The sequence below is a fragment of the Rhipicephalus microplus genome, chromosome 5 (assembly GCF_043290135.1).
Source record: "Rhipicephalus microplus isolate Deutch F79 chromosome 5, USDA_Rmic, whole genome shotgun sequence".
Classification (NCBI taxonomy): domain Eukaryota; kingdom Metazoa; phylum Arthropoda; class Arachnida; order Ixodida; family Ixodidae; genus Rhipicephalus; species Rhipicephalus microplus.
This window is the reverse complement of record NC_134704.1, coordinates 213,978,954-214,001,220: the sequence shown is the minus strand read 5'-3', so window position 1 is coordinate 214,001,220 and position 22,267 is coordinate 213,978,954. Positions and strand designations below refer to the sequence as shown.

The 22,267-nt window shown below is 40.7% G+C and overlaps 1 protein-coding gene and 1 long non-coding RNA gene across 5 annotated transcripts in view; one reads left to right on the top strand and one right to left on the bottom strand.

Annotated features, from left to right (window-relative positions):
- Positions 1-9,565, bottom strand: part of LOC142818118 (uncharacterized) — a 14,281-nt gene extending 4,716 nt beyond the window's left edge. The window contains exons 1-2 of the long non-coding RNA XR_012895595.1: positions 9,443-9,565; positions 1,802-1,895 (exon numbers count right to left, since the gene is read on the bottom strand). This is a non-coding gene — a long non-coding RNA (uncharacterized LOC142818118). The remainder of the gene's footprint in view (positions 1-1,801; positions 1,896-9,442) is intronic.
- Positions 1-21,628, top strand: part of LOC119173530 (uncharacterized) — a 22,923-nt gene extending 1,295 nt beyond the window's left edge. Inside the window, exons 1-6 of one of the 4 annotated variants that reach the window (XM_075896470.1) lie at positions 1-673; positions 2,426-2,590; positions 9,422-9,590; positions 11,708-12,197; positions 19,534-19,679; positions 20,419-21,628. The exon at positions 1-673 is cut by the window's left edge and continues 1,291 nt beyond it. In XM_075896470.1, coding sequence (XP_075752585.1) covers positions 188-673; positions 2,426-2,590; positions 9,422-9,496 — 726 coding nt within the window. In that variant the 5' untranslated portion in view covers positions 1-187 and the 3' untranslated portion in view covers positions 9,497-9,590; positions 11,708-12,197; positions 19,534-19,679; positions 20,419-21,628. Of the gene's footprint in view, positions 674-2,425; positions 4,171-9,421; positions 12,198-19,533; positions 19,680-20,418 lie in introns of those variants that run through there. The other 3 variants (XM_075896471.1, XM_075896469.1, XM_075896468.1) reach the window with 3 other exon arrangements.
- Positions 21,629-22,267: the final 639 nt, after the last annotated feature.

Genomic DNA, 22,267 nt, shown 5'->3' with positions numbered 1-22,267 from the left:
GCGGACCATTCTAACCGTTGACAGCCGGCGGATTCTGCTACCGTATCGTGTTGGAGATTGCATGTGATCTTCCAGTTGTGCCTGTCAATTCTGTTGCACTTTTCGCGTTGTAGTTTGTTCGCATTTATTTCTCTGTCTAAGTGTGCTTGAAGTGTTCGTGTGCGGCTGCTGAAAAGCCAACCCTAACATGACCCGTGCACTTGCCGGAGACTCAATGTTAAAGTACCTCGCAGGGTCTTTCACATTGAGCTCCAGGACACATGTCGAGGTTCGCTCATTCAGCGTTGTGCGGATCGAGAAATTGTTCTCTTTAATTGCTCATTCTCTGGCAGATGTGCACGTGGTCACTCTTCACGTTGGCACTAACAATGTCGGTGAAGAACCCCTCGTGCTGATTGCCAGGTTCCGATCACTGATCTCCAGAATTCTTGATGTCAATCCGTCAATCCGTGTTGTAGTGTCTGCAATTCTGCCGAGACAAGCGAGTTTGCGCAAGTGCCAGTGGGCGCTGTCTGTCAGAGAATTGGAGGCGTTCAACACGGATGCCGGGGAGACGAATGCCATTTTGCAGGCGCTGTGCCACAAGAACGGCTACGGTTTCGTGGACGGCACATGCGAGCTGATGGGGATGCTGAAGGCTGACGGCGTGCACCCGACGAAACATGGTAGCCAGGTAAGCAATTAATGTGGATGCTATAAGGGGCTAGCTGCCTAGTCGGTAGCAGCTGCGGACGATCAAAGTTACGGGTTAGCGACGAGTCAACGACACATATTGCAATTGTTGCATTTAGAAGAGACGAATTCAATCCTCCAAGAAAACGCAGGCGTGCTTGCAGCGCTACAGTGCACGTGCTTCATCGCAAGCGCCCGCGGAATATAAAATTAGGTGAAATTAGGCGTGTGTAGCTGTGATAGTCGTCCTACGTATAATTTCCGCGCAGTGTGGTACCGCGCGGTGAAGGCCACGTAAACGTGGACGTTGGAGAATTTGGTTAGCGGCATTCCGCTACGGCCTTTTTCGTTTTTTCCCGAGTTAATTCGTTATGTTGGCACTGCAGGTCCACGGACGACCTTTGAACTTAAGTTGCATGCTTAGATCGTCGGAATCGAGCGGCTGCCTGTTGGTCATGTTTTGCACATGTAGAGCCTTCCGAAATGATTTGATTAGAGTGAAATGACGCGTGCAGTGGGACTATTTTCGACTTCGGCTACCAATGATAAAAGCGGGTTTTACTGTGCGTTCATTACCACAGTATATTTGAGAGGCGCCAACGGGTAAGCTCACTGGTGCACAGCCTTTATGGAACAGCAGCTCCTTTACTCAGAAGTGCAGAATAAGCAATCTGACAAGAACTACTAAGGAGGCCAGTGAGGTTACCTCCCTTATGTGCATTATCTCTGCCATGAGTTCACAAGCATCTGGTGTAAATGTGAATTTCCTATTGTGCATCAAAAGAAAGATCAATACTACTGTTACTGTTATTGTTATGAACACAGATCATATTTCATCAAACCCATGTTAGCCCATTTTATTCTCTTAATTGAAATACTGAAAATGAGATGTCTGATATGCCTTACTTGTTTCCAAAACAGGGCAGCAATGTCTGATATATAAAGTAGAAATTCTGCAAGTCATCTGTGTAATTGGATCATTATACATCGAACGTCCCAGCCGTTTTGGCAACCATCTTAAATGTATCGGGAAAAAAAATCTTGCTGGAGCACTGTGTTTAAAATAGTGAACTGGTAAAATTTTTCTCACAGAAAAAATTTGGGGTCACGTGGCTTCCTTCTGAGTTACCTGAAAATTGCAGAACTCCTCGCATGCAATCAGGTCGGCATCAGCTCACACAAAGTCATGTAGACCAACAGCACCTGGTGTCGCTCCATTGAAGCTGAAATGCCAAACAACACTGTACGTAAGCAATTTCTGTAAGGTCTTGGCATGCGTTTGGACAGAAGCACATCAGCAAAAAGTTAGGCAGTCTACAGAACATCTATCGAAATTATGGCAATTTATATGTCATGTGCTGACATAGTTACCAACAGAAACATTAGCAAAAAGTCTTCTTTTGAAGAAAAAGATGTCATTTTGCTATCATCATTGTTCAACAACGTAAACAGCAATGGTTGCACCAAAGCCTTTTGGCAAATACACAAGTGCCCAACTTGTGAAATGAGCGCCGCTGCAATTTTTTTACATCTACTTCCTCACCTAGTTTAAGGGTCTAAAACAGTCTCATATTACTAACATGTATTTTGGGAGTGCTTTTAAAATCCCTTCGCTGTTGAGAGAGAGCAAACACCTTGTACTCAATGAATGTTCATCATGGACGTTATATTTCTTCATTGCTATGAGAACTTCATTCTTCGGGTCTTCTGTTATGAAGGGGTTCAACTGTAAATGTGTTCCTCTGTGTTCCAGCTGTTGGCGTGCCTGCTACGTGCAGCCATCAAGCAAGCAAGCAAGGACCTTGAGGCAAGCCACAATGGAGCATTACAGCAGCAGCACCAGAAAGAAAAGGACCACCAGAAGCTTCAATTCCAGTACAGTGATCAGTCAAAAGGGCTGGCACAGTATTGGAATAATGTAACTAATTTCCCAGCTCTTTCCACAGACCCTATGCTTGTTGTAGCCCCTGCATCTCCATGCAAGGAAATGTGGACGGACGTTGCACGGAAGTCTGATTCTGCTACCATACAATGTCACAGTGCGATGTCAGTGACACCTAAGGTCGCAGAAACAGACACTGCTCATGGGTACCCTTCACTGCCAATAACTGCAGTGGCATGCACCAGGGCTCCAGCTGTGACTGTTTTCGTTCAAGTAAAACGGCACCCTGAGCATGCTCCTGCACTTGTCGGTGGTGTGTGGATGCAGCACTAAGTGAAGAAGACTGGGCGTACTGCCGTGCCACTTTGCTGTGCTGCTTTTGAGCAGAGCCCACCTTCTGACTGTGGGCCACCCGACGCCTGCGGCGTAACATCCACGGTGAGCCCCCAGTCAGAAGGTGTGGTTCTGTCCAAGGGCAGCAGTGCAGCTGACACCAGCGCTTCCACACTTCGTGGTGATCTCCGTGTAGAAAAGGGGGTTAGAGTCGAAAATAGGACAGGGCACAGTAACAAGAAACCAGTTTCTCCTGCTCTTGTCAGTGGTGCGAGTGTGCACCACAAAGTGACGAAGACTGGGCGTACTGCCGTGCCACTGTGCTCTGCTGCTTTTGAGCAAAGCCCACCTTCTGACTGTGGGCCACCCCGACGCCTGCGGCGTAACATCCACGGTGAGCCCCCAGTAAGAAGGTGTGGTTCTGTGCAAGGGCAGCAGTGCAGCTGACACCAGCGCTTCCACACCTCGTGGTTAGCAGAAAGCAACTTCAGCAAAATTGTCACACAGCCATATTTGCACAGGTGGAGGAAATCTTTCTGTAGGGAGCACATTCAGCACTTATAAGGAGTTTAAAGCTAGCTTTGAAGGATGGAAAAGTGAAGGGTTCCATCCGATGCGTATTGAAAAATCAGATAAAAACCCATTGTGTACTGAGAAAGATTTAAACAAAGCAGACTTTCCTTATGTTCGAGTTAAATTTGTCTGTTGCCACGCAGGGCATCCAAATCCGAGGGGACAAAATATTTGACCCAATCAACGCTTCAACGGTACAGGTTGCAACGTTGAACTTAAGCTTGCGCTGCGGGTTTCTCTACAGCCCTATTATGAAGTTGTAAATTTAGCGGATGTGCACAACCATGAAATAGGTCCCGAGATTTTTGTATGGTACAATAATAATCGAGCATTAAGTGCTTCTGAAAAAGAGCAACTTCAGGAGTTGATTTCTTGTAATGTGAAACCTAAATACCTAAAGAATGCCATTCTGAGGAAAACAGGAAAACACGTTACTTCTCGTGATATTATAAACATGAAGCATAGAACAGTTCAAAAAATTCAGGACACTGCTCATCATGGAGCCCTTCTGTTAGAAAAAATCACCTAATTGTTTTCAGAAAACTCTAGGTGGAAGGTTCATATTGAAAAGAATACAGAAAATGGTCTCTTGTACATATTGCTTCAATCAGAGCATATGGCCCAGTTACTAGAAAAATACCCTGAAGTGTTGTTCTTTGATGGTACGTATATACCATCTTTTTTTTTTCCTCTTTTTTTTTCTATTATACATAAATGATATAATGAATGACCTTTCTGTAAGTGTAAAGCTTTATGCTGATGATTGTGTATTATACACGAAGGTATCAACTGCTGGAGATCAGATAAGGCTCAATAATCAATTCAACAAGGTCGTCTCTTGGTGCCAGGAATGGCAAATGTCAATTAATTACAACAAAACTGTTTATATGAAAATAACACTAAAGAAAAATCCTTTATGTTATCAGTACGGCACAAATAGCGTCAATCTTACAGAAGTTGCAGAATACAAGTACCTTGGAGTATGGATAACTAATGATCTAAACTGGAACAAACACGTCGATATAACTACAGGTAAATGTCTACGGAAACTTTTTTTTCTAAAGCGATCCTTAAAATATTCTACCCCGTCTGTACGCATGTTGGCATATAAAACACTCATTCGTCCAATGTTGGAATATGCTGTAGTAATATGGGATCCATTCACTAAACGTAACATTAATCAATTAGAAAAAGTGCAGAACAAGGGCTTACGTTTTATTTATAACTCCTACGGTAGAACATCCGTATCTGAATTATTGGTAAAAAGCGGTCTGCAACCCGTTGTGGACAGAAACCGCACTTGCCGGCTTAAGTTTTTCTATCAATTAATAAATGGTCATTTAAATGTTGACAATGCAGGCATTCTTCGGTATTCTTCCGGTTACGCAACTCGCAAGCGACATAGTAAAACGATAACTCCTTTACCTTCACGGATTAACTGCCACAAGTATTCGTTCTTCCCTAGAACTATTAATGACTGGAATAGCCTGACAAATGATGTCGTTTTACAGAAGAAACTGTCATTGTTTGAAAACAGCATCGCCTAAACCATCACTACACATTGCATTGTATTATTTGTTTTATTGTAATTATTGTGTTAGTCTATAACCCGTATTCTACGTGTTACGTTACTATGTGTTATGTTACTCGAAAAATTTGTTGAAATAAGCGTTTGTGAACCTTCGCCTTGTATATTCAAATCGTACGATTTATTGTGTTTTCATTATTTTTTTGTATGTACCGATTCTCGAACATTTTTTTCCCACCCTGCCATGATCTTTCAGCTGAAGGATCGCAGTATTTATAAATAAAATAAAATAAAATAATAAAGTTAATAAAGAAGGGTATATCTTGCATTCAATTCTGTGTGAAGATGGAACAAGCCATGGGAGGCCTGTATGTTATGCATTTGTTCAGCGGGAGACATCAGAAATATTAAAGTCTTTCCTAGAGACATTCCTTTGTTTGAATTATGTCGTAGAGGAGAAGTGCAAAATCATGGTAATTGACAAAGATTTAAATAAAATGAATGTAATTAAGCAGCTTCTGCCCAAATGTAGAATCTTATTGTGTTCGTGGCACGCATAAAGTACTTACACACCAAAGTGATGCAGCGTAAGTCAAACAGTCTAGATAAGAAGTATGTTAAAGATATAATTATGAAACTGGTTTTTGCACATACTGTAGATATATATCAAGAGCACTTGCAGGACTTGGAAGAAGCACTTGAAGATGACAAAGCCCTCCTGAACTACTTTTATAAAAATTGGCAGAGCTGCAAGATCATGTGGGGTCGTGCTTATCGTGCAAATGCATGTAGCTTAGGAAATAATACTAACAATCGAATGGAAAGCCATAATCAAAAGTTAAAAAATTATCTAACATGTGACATGCACTTAGTGGAAGCAGTGAAAGCTCTGATAAGGTATGTGACTCCCACGATGCTCTAGCACTCAGCCATATGCAATATAAAGAAATGAGAACTTGCATTGACACCAGTAAGACTGATAAGTTTTGCATTGAGGTGTCAGCAAAATGCACCGAATATGCTAGAAAATTGATATGTAAAGAATATGGGCTGTTTGTGAAATATCCAGGAGACTGTGTTTTCTCTGATGGCAAATGCACCGTTTTTGTTGGCATAAGCTTTATGAAGTTACTAATAATATGGGGACATGCATATACACATTTAATGCGCAGTACCAGCTGCCCTGCAGGCACATTCTTGCAGCTAGATCAAAAACTAATATGGAACTGTTTGATGAAAGTTGTGTGTAAAAGCGCTGGCTTAAACCTGATTTTGTGCAGACCGACCAGACAGGGTCACCAGACAAACTAAGCATTTTAACCACAAGCATGGTAAAAATGGTACAGCCAAAACTTGATAACTCAGAGGCCAGATATAAATATGCATATGCACGTCTGTTGGAACTTTCAAAGGAAGCTGCTAATGTACTAGCCCAATGTAGCGCAACTGAAATTTGCGAAAAATAGAGCGAGTGTGAGGACTTTTTCCAAAATCTTGTTACTTACTCTAGAAATAAGAAACATGATTCACCCCTTCCTAAAATAGCACAAAGTAATGAACAAGTTAGTGGGGAAGGAAAGAGCTTAGAAAAGTCAAAAGAAGTAATTCGTGGAGTGTAGACCTGAACGACTATCTATTGGCCAAGTCTGTAGATGATGACACTATGAAGAAGGGCTCCACAGAAGATAAATTGGAACTGAAAGTGCAATCTGGTCAAGTTAAATCTGATTCAAAAGATGAAATTAACTTTACTATAGCCTCGCATGATGATAAGGTATGTCAGGCTCTAGCAAAGACATCGGACACTAGCTCTTCGCCTAGTGATTTTGCACAGCAACTAACAGCGCTTAGCATACCTCTAGCTAAATCCGCTCGCGGCCGACCACGTAAGAGATGTGCACATGATACGAAGCGGGGAGAAAAAAGACTACGTTTGCATGTTTTGAAAAACTCTCAATTTAAAGAGAAGGTACCTGTGACAGTCGTTGGTAGAACAGTGGAAGAAATTAGTGACCCCATAGCTGACGCGATTTGTGGTCCAAATAATTGCAAACCGTACAAAATAAGTTCCTCTGATTTAGTGGCCTTACGAGGCACGGGATGGCTGTCAGATGCAACCGTAAATGGAGCGCAATTTATTATTTCGCGTCAGTTTCCTGGTCTGTGCAATTATCAGGATGTTCTTCTTGGGGAGAGCTTGACATTTGAGAAGTGAGACAACTTTATTGAAATTCTGCATATTCCTGGGCATTGGGTTACAGTGACAAATTATGGTGCCCCTACAAACAGTGTTTTTCTGTATGATTCGTTAGACCAGGACATTATGCCAAGTGTAGCAACTCAAGTTATGAACATAATGAGTCTAGCTTCTAATACTCTCACCATTCACGCTAAGGCAGTACAGCGTCAAGAAAACTGTTATGACTGTGGCGTTTTTGCCATTGCTAATGCATTCACCATTGCATCTGGCGTTGACCCGTGCACCGTTGCTTTTGATAAGACCTTAATTCGCAGGCATTTAATATCATGTCTTGCAGACAATGAGATGGTGCATTTCCTTATTGCTACAATGCAAGTGCCCAGGGTAAAACCAAAGTCAAGTTGCTTTTTTGTTCCAAAGTAATATTACACGTTTAAACCATTAAAAACATCGGCCTTAACCTGAAACCATATAGTTCTATAGCTGCTGATTTGAGACCTTTCTATAGATTACAACTCTAGGTTATTAATATACCCGGTCATCATCATTAGCATTCTTAGTTTTTCTGCCCCACAAAGAATTTTAAAATGACATTCTTTGGTCCGTGTTATCCAGTGAGATAACTTTCTACAGGCGTTATTTATCCAGAAAATAATGCAAACCATTATATTATATGCCCCTTGCTTTTAAAAACTAAGTGGTCTGAGGAAAAGTTAATAAATTTTGATGCCTAACGGTCAATAAAATGAACTTTGTAAATAACGAAGGCCAGAAAGTTATTATTTTTGCGGTATATTTTAGGGACCATGAGCATCCTAGCATGTTGCAACCTTTTTAGATGTTTAAGTATATAAATATATGAAACCTTTTAAAGGGGCCCTAAAGGCATACTGTTGGTACACTGTTTGTTCCGTGCTAAGAAAATGCCTTGTTTAAAAAGAAGTTATATATGAAGTGGTCAGCATGCTACAACTGATATTTAAACAACTTTCCAAGTAGGTCTTCTTGACATTTTGTCCCTTAGGTGGCATGAAATACAGTAGTAGCAGGCGTGGTAGAAGGAAAGTTTTGCTATTATAAGCAGACACCGGTCAGTAGCTTCGGAGCGGCTTCTGTGGCACAGCTAGGTAATTTGAGAGAACTTTCACTGCCCCCCCCCCCCCCACGTTTTTGGGGGATGATTGAAGCTAGCCATGAGTCTTGTCAGCGGCTCTTAGTTCAAAGAAAGAAATAGAAAGAACCAAGCAGCATTTCATACCAGATTTGGGCGCACGTTAAAGAACCCTAGGGGGTAGAAATTTCCGGAGCTCTCCACTACGGCGTCTCTCATAATCATATGCTGGTTTTGAGACGTTAAACCTTACTTATAAAAAAATAAGCATTTCATACCAGATTTTAATGCGCTGAAATCGTCTTTTCTACTGTGGACAGTTTCAGTAATTACTTTATCTGGGACTCGACTACGTCATTTTATAGAGTTACAGAGTTCGCAGAATATGGCATGGGTGACTGGAGCCTTATCATACATTTACTTCTTTCTTGGTGAACTAAGCCCTGTAGATAATACTGACGTTTAGGCATTCTTAAACTTTCACTCATCATTCGAACAAGAGAAATTTTTTGCCTTTAGCGTCCCTTTCAGATGAAGAAAATTTGTTCCTTTGTGATTGAATGCCTGACTTCATTTTCTGAACTGTGCTATGTGGAAACACATACTTCGGCAAAATGAAAGCTAATGCGGGCAGCTGGTGAAAATTTACTTTTCCAACTGTAAATAAATTTTATGTGATTGTATTACAATGTAAGATGTTCCTAATGCATTAACAAATAGTTCATATTCTAAACATTCCCTAGAAAACAGCATCACTTCTCGTAAAAGCCTAAATGTTTGCTATGGCAAAGTTTGATTCCATTAGACTGGCTGCAGTTTGAGGCAGCAGTTCAGCATGGCCTGTATTAGTTTCATATTGTCTTAATCTCTGGGCGGAGCCTGACCGCTACAGAGCGCGTTCTCGGTTGGCGGATAGAGAAACGTTCCATGATGTGAAGTTGCACAAAGCTGCTTCATATCATGGTACAGGCAGTTATGCCCGCGGACCAACAGGCATATAGTCATGGTTTATATTAGTGACAACCATATTTTTGCTGCTGTTAGCGGCCAGTGGTTTTTACACATCACCCAAATTTAAGTCAGTGCATATACTTAGACATTGTGATGTGCGTGTAACATCAGTGCAGTGCTCATGTTGGTTACCATTCACGAGACCATAACAAGGACCTGCTGCCAGCCATCATGTCCTGGTCCTGACCTGCCTTTGGGAGGCTGACTCAGTCGTCTAGGTTGGCGAGCGGGTTCCTGCTTCTGGTCACCAGCCACGATGGTGCAGTGACCAGCCACCATGGTGCATGCATGGCTAGATCTGTCTGATATAAAGTGTTAATGCAGGCTTGTTAATACGTCGTGAACTTGCTATAAACAGCACTACAACTAGACAAAGAAAGAATAAACAGAAGCTGCAAGAGACATCCTGTCTCTTGCAGCTCTATCTATCAGATGTTCTGATCTCTCTGCTCACATTTGGAGATTGTTTTCACACTGTGACTGAAGCACTTCTGCCCATTACTGATGGGTGAATTGGGCTTCTCATCTGCTTCAGCCAACAAATACACCTGCAAAGAATGAGTCTGCCACTGTGGATGACACCAGCATTAAAACTACTAGTGACTGTTTTTGTTTCAAATGTTCAGCAGAACTTCATTTAATTACAAAGCTATGCTTGTCTTAGTAGTTTGGTAATGGGTGCAGTTTCAGTGTGATTGTTTTGCTTTTATTTAAAATTACTTTAATTTTAAATGTTTGACATTTGTGTGTGAAAAACTGGCTCATCCTTTCCTGAAACGAGACCCTGCCTCAGTAAAACGATCCTGCATCGCAGGCATGAGGGCTGAATGGCTGCAGCTGCTTCAATGCTGCCCAAGGATTAAGTGTTGATGTTTGAGAGCAGCAGCCATAGGCCGGTAGAAAAAGTGGAACCTATTTAAACTCACTCAAGAAATACATTTCACCATGGAAACTCACTTGGACTCAAATTCACTTAAATTTAGCTCAACAGAACTAATTGGGACTCGCTAAACTGTGTCAACCACTCTCACTCAGGCTCAAACTTACCAACATATTACTCAGTTCGGCACGCTCAGACTCGCGATTTGACCTGTGTCTGAGTGAGCGAACAGCTGTCACTAGTCGCAATCCAGTAAGAATATTTTTATGAAATATGCAGCTCACATCAGAAATTTTTGCCATGAATATCCCATGAGCGAGTTTGTGAAGGGAGGTCTTGGCGACCCCCTTATCTCCTAACTTGCACCTCTGTGCAATAACCGCATGAACGGTTGTGTGTTGATGTATGCTTGAACAGACTTGATTAGCAATGTAAGCAAATATGATGTCGATAGTTATGCTGATAGGCGGGTATATAGGAACGTAGGTCAGAAATAAAATGTGGTGCTCACTAAGGCTCACCCAAGAAATACACGTTGAGCTTAGGGCTCATCACCTCAGACTTGCAAATATTTTCCTCACTCGGATTCAAGCTCATTAAAATTTTCCTTAGCCACACTCACTCTAACTCAAACTCATGTAATATTACTCAGCTGTACTCACTCAAACTCACGACTCGATCATAGTCCAAGTGAGCCTGGCCCCATTAACGTCCAACGTGCCATGCTCGAATCAGCCAATCGCTGATACAATGGTTGTAATGGGTAATTTTTGAGCTTGTAGCGCAATTTGTCGAGTGAAAGGAAAGCAATTTTCAGGTGAATTTAAACATTTATTGAGAAATTGTGGCCTTGTGCTGCACAACAATATTTGGCTCACCTGTTCTCGGGAGTCTTGACTACCGATTGGCCGCATTTTACGACCATATTCAATAAGAGTTGCAGTGCCCCTTAAACTTTGAAGAGGTTTTGCGGCAGTGCGAATTCTCTTGGATAGGTGCTTTCACAGCATAGCACTCTATGCTTCAGTGAAATCACCTTCACAGTAGGTTATGTGCAGATCAATGTTATTTATTTGTTTATTGCAAATACTTCAAAATTTTTAATAACTTAAAATCGAGTCGAAGCGAGTTTGAATACAGTACTGTTCCTTCAAATATTCGAAGCATTTGAATATTTGCACAACCCTGCTTTTTTTAATTAATATATTTGTATTTTTTGCTCTCTCTACGCAATTGGTTTCTCCCCTTGTTTTTTTCTCTTTCTCCTCTTTCTAATGGTTCTCCCATCTTCTTTTTCACTCTCCCCTTTTCATCCTCCCTTGCCTTTCCCATCCCCTATACTATTTACTATTTAAGGCTATGATTTCTTCTGTCACCATGCATAAAAAGCTGAAGAGTTATTATGCTCAGCTTTTAATTCGCTGGTTCAAATATTGCCTCGGGTAAGCAAAAAAAAAAAAAAACAAGAAGTATTCTTGTTTTCTTTTCTTCTGCTGCTAAGAAGTGGTTCATTGCAGATGGGACCCGTCTTCTAAAGCGGCACAGGTTCGGAGGTGCCAGTTAGCTTGCCAGTATCCATTCAAATGTTATGACTGGCAGTGCAAGGACCAAGTCTGCAATAGACGCTCATTGGCGTACCAGCCAAATGTGGTACGCGTCCAGCAGAAACGCAAGAGGTGTCTGGGTGTGCTGCAGGGAACACGCATCAGCGTTGCTGGGACAGACAGTTCATGTTTGAGGAGAGGCGCATGCACGGACCGAGGATATGAAAAGCGCGTCGCGTGTGCGCTCAGGGCTCTCTTTGTGCTTTCGTTACGGCCAGTCCTGTCTCCTGTAAAAGCGCATCTCGACGCCTTGTGTTTTTTACACCTGTAAATATGTAAATAAATCGTGTGTTTCTGTCGTCAAGAAGCCTCTCAAAGGTATCTTCTTCCCCGGCACCTGGGTGAAAGCCTGTGCCCCTAACCTCGGTCACATCAAGGTGTGCTTCCCAAAAGTATCGCTGTGGTATGTATTGTGTGCTCACAATTGACAACAATGAAGGAATGGCTAAACTTGTTCCTGGTTTATCAACAGCCTTCTTGCAATATGTGCCTGTTTCAAATATATGAGGACTAGGTTTTCTTTTTTTTTTTCAAGTCCTAATTTGTTCGAGATAAAACTACAGCGAATTCAAGACGCTCATGTTTGGAAGATTTAAGCAGACTTTCCAGCTGCCCCTTTGCATAGTTGCCACTGCAATTACGGCATCTGTTTTGGCCCTGTAGCAGCTTTTTTTATGCCCTCCCCCCACACACACATTAAAGACAGCCAAGTCAATTCTGTATGCCACTCACTGTCTGTAGATTGTTGTCTACACAACCTGCTTCAATATTTTTATACTGTTTTCACACTTTGCGGTCACCAGGGTTGTCACCTTTTCTTAAACAAAAAACAGGCCTTTCAACGAGGGAAAGAGGGAGGGCCGAGGATACCTGAAGATTAACGTCCAACAATAGACACCATGTCAGGTCTTTGGCATACAGTGCCATTTGAAAATAATATTGCTTGTCTTGAGTCAAATAAACCTGATATAAATGCAAAAATGGCTCACTGAGCTAACCTACTAGTCTAATTGCTGGCATAAAACATGGTTAGAATAATGCTTCATTTCCATCACTTAAAAAAGAAAAATTGGGCGACCCTTAAGGTTCGATTTCAAGAATTGAACACGATAATGATACCCTGGCCCTAGTGCGTACTTCAAGCACTTAGGACAAGTTTCAAGTCAGCTGCGGGGCTTGCTTGAAAGCGACTTGACGCGTTATTCCAACATGGCCACCTCTCGAATGGACGTCGCGTGAAAGGTGGCCGCTTTTGAGTTTGCTTGCCTCGCCATAAGCGAAGCATTTTTTGAGGCGCACTGCCTGCCGAAGATTCTTGGAACCGCTTTACGTGACCAAGGAAACCCGATGGAGTTGTACGGCGAGCAACAATTCCACGATAGGTACAGATTCATGAAGAACGCCGTGGGGCAGCTGCTCGTTATGTTGCCGCTCCGTGAAAGTGGGGACAACCGAAGACAGCCCGTGCGTCCAGTGTTACAGCTACTGATGACTCTCAGGTTTTACAGCGCTGGCACATTCCAACCAGTCACCGGAAATTTCGTCCGCATTCCGTAGTCGACAGTGTGCCGTGCAGTCGGAAAAGTTACGCTACTAGTGCATGAAATATTTTCGAACTTGGTATGCACTCACTATGTGGTCTGAAGGAAATGTGTGCGTTTTGTTAAGGCTGGCCACCTTTTAACTATGAAGTCCTAAAGATAATCACATGTTCTGATGCCTGATTACAATGCACACTTGTATCAAGAAATATTACTGTGATATTACATATTGAATTGTGAAGGCAGTATACAGGACACATGTGTTTGCAAAGCCTAACATTATTTTCACTGCATTTTCAAGTAGATGAAGTTATATTCCTTAATTTCCAAGCAGATGTGTGGCTGTGGGGTAGAACGCCTGCTTGCCATGCAAACGGCCTGGGCTTGATCCTCCCGCAAACTGGGAAATTTTTTATTACTTATTTTATTTGCATCTTTCTTCATTTTTCCGGTTGCTCACAAGGTTCATCACTCACAATCAACGATGCCCACGAGATTTTTAAAACTATCGCGTTAAAACTGGCATAAAAGGGTAACAATGTATGACTGATTGAATAAGCTTTTACAGCTTATGCCAAATCACATTGGTGTGATGTTGAAATTCCTAGGTCCATTGTTAGACTACCAAATGTCATGGTTTTCACTTTTATGTCTGTTTAGGGGTACAGCAATTAACTGGCCAGGAAGTGTAAATAGATCTTTCTTTATTTGGAAACATGCAGAAGTATGATAAAGTAAAGCTCCCTTTCCCTTGAGTAATTTGAGTTGTATATGTATTTTGAAATGGTGTTTGAAAATCACAGCAGCTGTGCCATTACACCGCTTCGTGGCAAAAGCTTAGTATCGAGTTCTGGAGAATTTCTGCACGTTGCCTGCTGCAGCTCAGACAATCGTTAATCTGGCTTAAAATTATATAGTATATATATTGCATTCTCACTTTCAATTTTGCTTATTATGCAATTTAACTTACCCTTCGTGAATTCATCGATATTTTTCACATAATAACAGAAATTTGCAGGACTTCATGCCTAAAAATAGTGTGACACAATCTTCACTAAAATATGGCCATCAGTTTATGAGAAAAAAGTGGGACGCATGTGGCTCATCGACCCATGAAGCATCTTTGAATAAGTGGGGCAACATATGTCACATTGTCTCATAAGGGCACTAAGCTGTAATTCTGCTGCCAAATTTCTTACCCAAAAAGGCCCAATGGAAGCAGTACAGAGGAACACTTCTAAAACTGTGGGAGAAAAATTGCAGTGAACCTTAATTTCAGATTTTCTACGCAATTCTGCGCCTCTGCCTGTGGCATTGAGTCTAGCGGCTCTGTCCCAAGGTCTTCACATACACGTACCCTTTCAGCTTGTGTCTGTCTTGTCGGTAGGTGGCGATAATATTGAAACTCGTGGAAAACAAGGAGAAAACAGCAGGCATAGATGAGTGCATGCATTCATATGAAAATAAAGAAAAAGTAGAATATTGCTTTTCATTCACATTTAACGAAGCTGTGTCTATGCATGTCTTGTCTTGTATCTGCAATGAATAAGGGCGAACATCTCAGTTGAGCCTGCATTTTCGCAAATAATTAAAATTGTGGTAATGAATCATGGCAAGCCACTTTGACGTGGTGTCAATGCACTGAATGCTGTAAGTGTGTTAACAAATGCTGCATCATATTCGTGAACTCTATTCAGGTGTGACATATTTGCTTTTCTTATATATCTTGCATGATTTGATGATCTTGAAAATTCGTGTTCTCTTTGGCTTCCTGGCTGTATGAAGCAGCAATTCTGCCATATTTTTCCTTTGGCACGAAATTTTAGCAACAGTGTCTTAGCCACAGCTTTTGGTCTCATTGCCTCTCCTCATAATGATAAAAAATATCAAAGAATGTGCTGTTTTGTGGCATCCATCAAACATGAAAAAACAGTTATGCATGTATGCTATGTTAATAGGCTATGCAAGGAACTGCTTCATTTTTCATTCGAGTGCACTTCCACAATAATTTTAGGTTGATATAATTTTTGCAATTTAGAAAGAAAATCTATAGTTGCATGCTAAAGTTCTTTAAAAAATCTGAACAGAAGAATACCATAAATTTGAAACTTTAGCTACCTGGTACACAATATGACACCGGCTGAAAAAAATATATTAACAGAATAAAAGATTTTAAACTCAACGTATCACTGATACCATGCATTGTAAATGTGCAATATATAGTTTCTCAGTTTCCTTAATGTTTCTGGTACACCACAACTGGAAGGCATTGTGCTGATGGCAACGTAAAGTGGCAGAGAAAGTTTTACTGAGGAAAAAGTGGGATGCATTCATCCTATTAACCATCAAAAGGTTAAGAAATTGATGCTCAGCAGTGGAGCTTCCTCCACAGCAACAAAAAACCTACATTAAACCACAGTGAATGCACACACCATTTCTCCAGCACTTTGCTCATGCACTCTGTCATGGCAGAATTTGGTACCAATGCAGTGAACAGCTGTAGGCCACTGTTTTCAACATGTGTTGCATATAAGACTCCATCAGCAACAACGGTTCGTGAAAACTGTTTCATTGCCTTTTTTGTGTTGCCAATGCGTGATTAGACATTCTGAATTACGAGCTTTCCAGTGACATAAAAGAAATGTACATTAAAAAAATTGATTGGCTGTAGGAAATAATCAGGCCCTCGAAATTCACAGAACCCTTAAGAAAGGGTAAGTATTCATTGGTACAAGCACATTCCTGGAGCTGAGTAGCGAGCTGCGCTACACAACTTGTCAAGTCTTTTTTCTTTTAATGTGCCAGGGCGGATGCTGTGTCTCATACTGTTGCACAAGTTTTCTTTTATTTTGGTGTACTTAACATTTTAAAACATTTGTAAACTTTTAAAACATATACAGTTTTGCAAATCATGACTGTTGAATCGAACGCAACAAAATTAAATTTGGAGTGTTTAATCACTTAATATTTCTAGAGATCGAATCACACTTGTCTAAAACACCTAGCCGACCGCTCCAGTTGCTGTTTTCTGCAGAAATATGTTAATGCCGACGCCGTATAAATATCTAACATGGCATACGGCGTGCTAGGCCTTTGTGCAATAATTTAAGCGTGAACAGAAGCATGTAGCTAAGGTGACGTAGAAGCCGTCACTAACAAGAGCCATGCGCTCCGCTGCTCTGGACAAGTGTGATTCCACCTGTACAGCTACAGTGTTGGCATTTTTTTGGTGCATGAAATTCTCCATGTTCACTTTACATCTGGTCTATTATATAAAAACAATGAAATAAGAAGAATAACAAATAAAACCTTCTATGTCTGAGTGAGAATAGAAGCCAAGCTGCTTGTGTCGCAAACAGGCATTCTACCACAAAGCCACGTGCCTGCTCAAAAATAATTTTAATGCTTTACAAATACACGCGTCTAGTATACACACTTCACAATACAATATGTAATATCGCAGTATTTCATGGTACAAGTGTGCATTGCCACTGGCCATCAGAACGTGTGATTATCATAATGACTTCGTTGTTTAAAGCAGCCACGAAAAACAAAAGGCACAAATGCTACTGGAGTATTCTCTTAGGACCATGTACTGGGTGCATATCAAGTTTAAAAACATTTCATGCACATAGTTGCTCGTGGTTTAAAGCATACTACCCAGTACCTGTATTGCGTGGTCTATCTATCCTGTGTCCCATCTCTGCGCTCTTCGAAGTAACTATGTGTACGTATCAACAAGCTCGCTTAGCCGCCATTTAGAAATCCACTACGCAGACTGCAACTATATGCGAAACCCTTACTAGCACAAGCCACTTTAAACATTGATTACGTAGTAATAATCTACAGTATAAACTTTTCAAGTAATGTTACCCTGCAAAAAGTATGCACTAGGTGGTTGGAGTATGCACTAAGGATAGGATATCACTGTTGTGTTCTACTCAAACCTTGAGGGTCCCCTAATTTTTTTCACCAAACAATTGTAAGATTCATAGATAGTAATGTTCCACAAGCATGGTATTGTAAATAATCACCCTTTTGGCCTATACTGGAAGAGTGGAGGGGGTGTTGTTAGGAGTGAATTTACAGGCTGTTAAGAGTGTATGGAAAATTTGACAGATTGTTGTGTAAGTATGCAAGCATTAGGGCGTGTCAGTTCATATTAAATACCTGAAAAAGATCACAGGCAGGGGTCCTGATAGGACTCTTGAAAGCATTTCATCCTAGGAAAGAAGTGATGTGTCATTGACACATCTGTTGAAACTTGGAAGGTCAGAAAAGTATTTCAAGCGTAGATATGTGACGTTTCTTGACAATACATGACTGTGACATTGCACACTTCCATACTGCACATGTGTCTGTTTCCTAACATACTTGCTAGCAAAGCGACAACAGGGTGTTTATCAATTTAAATTTTTTCAAATTTAGTGATTTTTCCAGGTTTTTCACATAGATTAAAAGCAAACTCCATGACCATAATGTCTTCTTAGAAAATGTGCGGTGGAAAGAACACTTTAGCAGTAAAAAAATAAAATAAGAGGCACTCATATAAAACAAATGAACACATTTTACACACACACTCATAATGTTGTGAGTGTATGTGGTAAATATGAAAAAAATGTGTGTATCTGGTCAAAACAAAACTTGTGACCCAGGCACTGAGGAAGTTGGCTGTTTGGTTTTTGGAACAACCAGAACACAACCACAAAAATAAAATCAACTGCAGCTGCAAGTTTGAAGGAGCCTGCGATAGTCCAACAGTGCAGCCAATGCTGCTAGGAAACGTAAAGGTGGCGCTATCTCGCGGCATTCGTATAAAACAAGGATGCAACAGCCCGGCCAGTTGGCTTACTGGAGCACATTCTAGTTCAATAGAATGGCTATAGCCTGCAGGCCATTTAGGATTGGATTAGATTACCTTGATCTAGACTGCTGTATTTACTAATGATTTGCATCCCCGTCTCATTTGTACATGTCTAAAATATACTTTTCAGCAAAAAGGAGTACTTACGCATTTTATGCGACCTTGTCTTGACAACGACTAACAACAATGTCGCAACAACGAAACTGTACAGCAAAATTTACTTTATCCTTTCTTTCACTCTCTTTTTTTTTTTAAACAATGCACACATGCTTGTTGGTGTTTTATTTCTCTGGGTTCTGACACGTGGAGCACAATGAAAGTACTCAGACACCTGCAATAAAAGCTGCGGTAGCATTTGAAGCCCTGATGTTTGAATATGGGGTGGAAAAAAGGAATCTGTCAGACCGCAACTGCTTCCCCGATTCCATAGGTAAATAAAAGATGCAGAATCGTGAGTTAGGCAAATTGGTGAGTGTTCACCGTAGAATATTTTACAAAGGAACGGGTTAGAAGCAGTCGGAGAGGGTCACAGCGCTGATTTCACAACTGAAATTTATTTGTAAAAGGAAAGTACATATATAGAAAATATTGACTCATCAAAACTGTGCACATGGACACATGTGTTACAACACAGAATATTTCATGTCTTCTATAAGACCTTATGTTCTTCATCTAAACGAATGTTACATGAAATACTTATGCACTTGTTGTTTGATCTGATGAAAAATGCTTCGGCTACTTCACACATGCGCTAATCAACATGTCAATATTTGATATTTGTTTTCTACAAGTGGGGCACACACAGGGCTGGGTAGTATCGCAATAGTATTTAAGAGATACTTTTGAGTGTCTGTATTGCTGTATCGAGGCACTTTTAAAAAATGTATTTGTATCTCAGTAGTGAAATACTTTTACGGTATATCGCATGTATCGCAATACTATCCAGGACACGGGTATCTTGTTACTTTTTTTTTTTCGTAAATGAGCTGAGACGTGTTGACAATGGGGAAAAAAATTTCTGCTGTGACCTTGGCAGTCCACGGCAAGATATGCACCCACCATTTCTACATTTCTGCTGAGGGCGAAACTGACTCCTACCTTCTTGAAAGCGAGCGAGTTGCTTTGCTACCCGCATCCCATGATGTGTTTGAATGATGGCCTGCTTCAGCGTGACAACAATGTTATACTGCTATATTGAATTCCAGCACAGATATTTTCATTGTGAGGAGTATGGTATACTGCACAATGAGCGCCATTTTTTAAATGTATTTCCTCATGCCAATTGAACGAGTAGTGTTTGTTTTTCTTATTTTTTTCCACTGTTTTTTTTGCAGCGCCCATTTGAAAAACTGGAGCTTATTGCGGAAGCCACAAGCCACCCAAAGAATTTGGTGCGTGGTGCCGTGTGCCATCTACGATACTTCGTTCTGCAGAGCATTTCTGAAAAACGCCAGCATGGCCAAACAGCGATTCGAAAGAGGTCTTTTTGAGTTTCCTTTCGCATTCCTTGTTTTGTCCGTTCTTAATTCTTTCTGCCTTTTCTAAGATGTTTCTAGAAAACACTAAACCTTCAACTGGAAGTTCGGTTGTTTATGGTTCCAGAACTTCGCTTGAACTACGCTCCTTCTAGCATAACTAATAGTGTTGCTGTTGAGTTCCGGATTTCAGTGTACAATGCGTGTGACTGATGCTCTCATATGGCATAGTTTTTTATTGCAACTGATATCTGTAAATATGTGGTTATTAACAATTATGTGCAGTGTAAGCATCCTTTGTAATGCCTTAATGACACTCGGAGAATGGCGAAAATATAATAAATCAATTTCATTTGCAAGTTTCAATGTGCTGCAGATTTTAAATATTATGCTGCACATAACAAATGTTTGTATGGAGTATAACTATCCCCGACATAGACAAAAGTATTTTAGTATATGTATTCTGGAATACTTTTTTGTCTTTTTGCAAACGTATGTCTGAAATATCCTGTCACATGAATTACAAATTCATCTCAGTATCTGTATTTTATGCTTCCAAACCACGCATTTCGATATCTGCATTCCAGAATACTTTTTCGGGCATCTCTGCCCAGCCCTGAGCATACATCCATATGGCCTACAACGAGCTGCCAAATTAGGCGTGATTTTAGCATCTGATAGCATTAGCCCATGCTCTCTTAAGCACACGTTTATGTAATGCCCATTTCACCTAAATATTCGCAGCTGCAAGACAGTGGAATCCCATAAACCACGCCAGTAGTGCAAGGAGCATATCTGTGGGCATGACTGGAGACACATTTGTTCCCTTTCCCTGGCTGCTGACACAATGCTCTATCCACCAAAGTACACACTTTATGCACTTTATTACGTGCTGAGAATGACATGTTTATGCAATAACGAGCACCAACATTTTTCAAACCATGTGCTATCCTGTGTATGTATGGGATAACTGCCTGCCTCTTTTTCTTGCTAATTTCTAGTGCACTAGAATCACAATGATAAAACTTCTCGATCTTTGAAATAAGTTTTTCCGACAAGGAACAAATCATGTCACTCGGAAAGCCAGAATTTGCAAGGCAAGCAACTTGTGCATCAAATGCATGCGCCATAAAGTGCTCGCGTAACTTCTGAAGAGCGGCACCCAGCACAGTTGACACAATGGCTCCCTGTATGGTTTTGAGTGGCCAGAATTAAAATTTAGAATTGGCTTTTTGAATCGAGGTTGGTATTGCTATATATGTGATCTTTGACGAAAGCCTGTCTTAAATCGAGAAACTGTAGCTCATCAATTTTTTGAAACTCCAAAGTGAAACGCTGACATTTAGTTTTCCTTAACATCTTTCTTTATATTAGCAACCAGTAAAGAGCAATTGTTAATGTCCAGTAGAACTAAGAAGTCATGGACATATCAAACAGCGTGTGATGATAACCAATTCAAATGCTTTTGCAGCTGCCCGTCTACATACCCAAGAAAAATATAACTAATTACAGGTATATTCATGATTCAATGCAGATACCAGATTTTTGGACAAAATTATTTCCCTTCCAAGACACAACGGTAGAATTTAGGTGGCCTGCATGAGCTCTAAAAACGACGCAATGGAGTTGCCACACTGGCACTGAAATAACAACTCATCAATATCTTCTCTCATGCACTGCTTTATACACTTCAAATCTTCACATTGGGGCAAACAATAATATAAATCTTTTACGTCTATACCGAATGCATTACGGCTCAAAGAAGGTTGTTCACTTAGTGATAAGATGATAGATTCTGAGTTAGAAATTCTTAGCGGATCACAAGTCTTCAAACGCTCCGAATTTCTTTGAATATACTCTGAAACATTTATTTACCAAGTGTCTTTTTCTGAAACAACAGCTCTTAGTGGCAACATGAATCTTCACTGAAATAAAAACTGATAGTTTTTGCCTTTTTGCTTTTTTCACACTTGCCGCTACATGTTCCTGATTAAGCGTTAGTAACAGGGCATAAACTTATTCGTTCAGTCACCCGCTTTGTGCATCAACACTTTTTTTTATTAATATATACCCTAAAGGCCCATTCAGGCATTATGCAGGGGGTTTTAGTTATACAATAAATTTGCAAATCAGAACATTGCCATTATAAAATTAATGTGGTAAACAATGTAAAATACAGTTCCATAGACAAAGATGCAAAAGGAAAGAAAAATTGTGGCAGGAATGAAAACTCAATAAGAGAGACAGCTATAGTGCAAAAAAATATATATACAGAAAATTGCCATGAAAAAAATTGCCCCCTATCTGCATATTTGACGAAAAATGTCGTTGAAAGACTATTGTATTTCGCCTGAAAAGAGTGAATAGACAGAAATATTTATTTGATGTTTTGCACGAGAAAACTGGTGAATGGGATTCTGGAGGTGTTGCGTGAGACATGAGTGCCATCTGGCAATAATTTCAGAAAACGAAAGGATGGCCTTTGTTATAGCGAGCACGCAGCATGTGTGCAATCTTGGAGGCCATATTTTGTAGATTTCAAGACAGGTAGCAGCACAGTATCGTCTTAGCAAAGCGTAGGAGACTCGCCTTT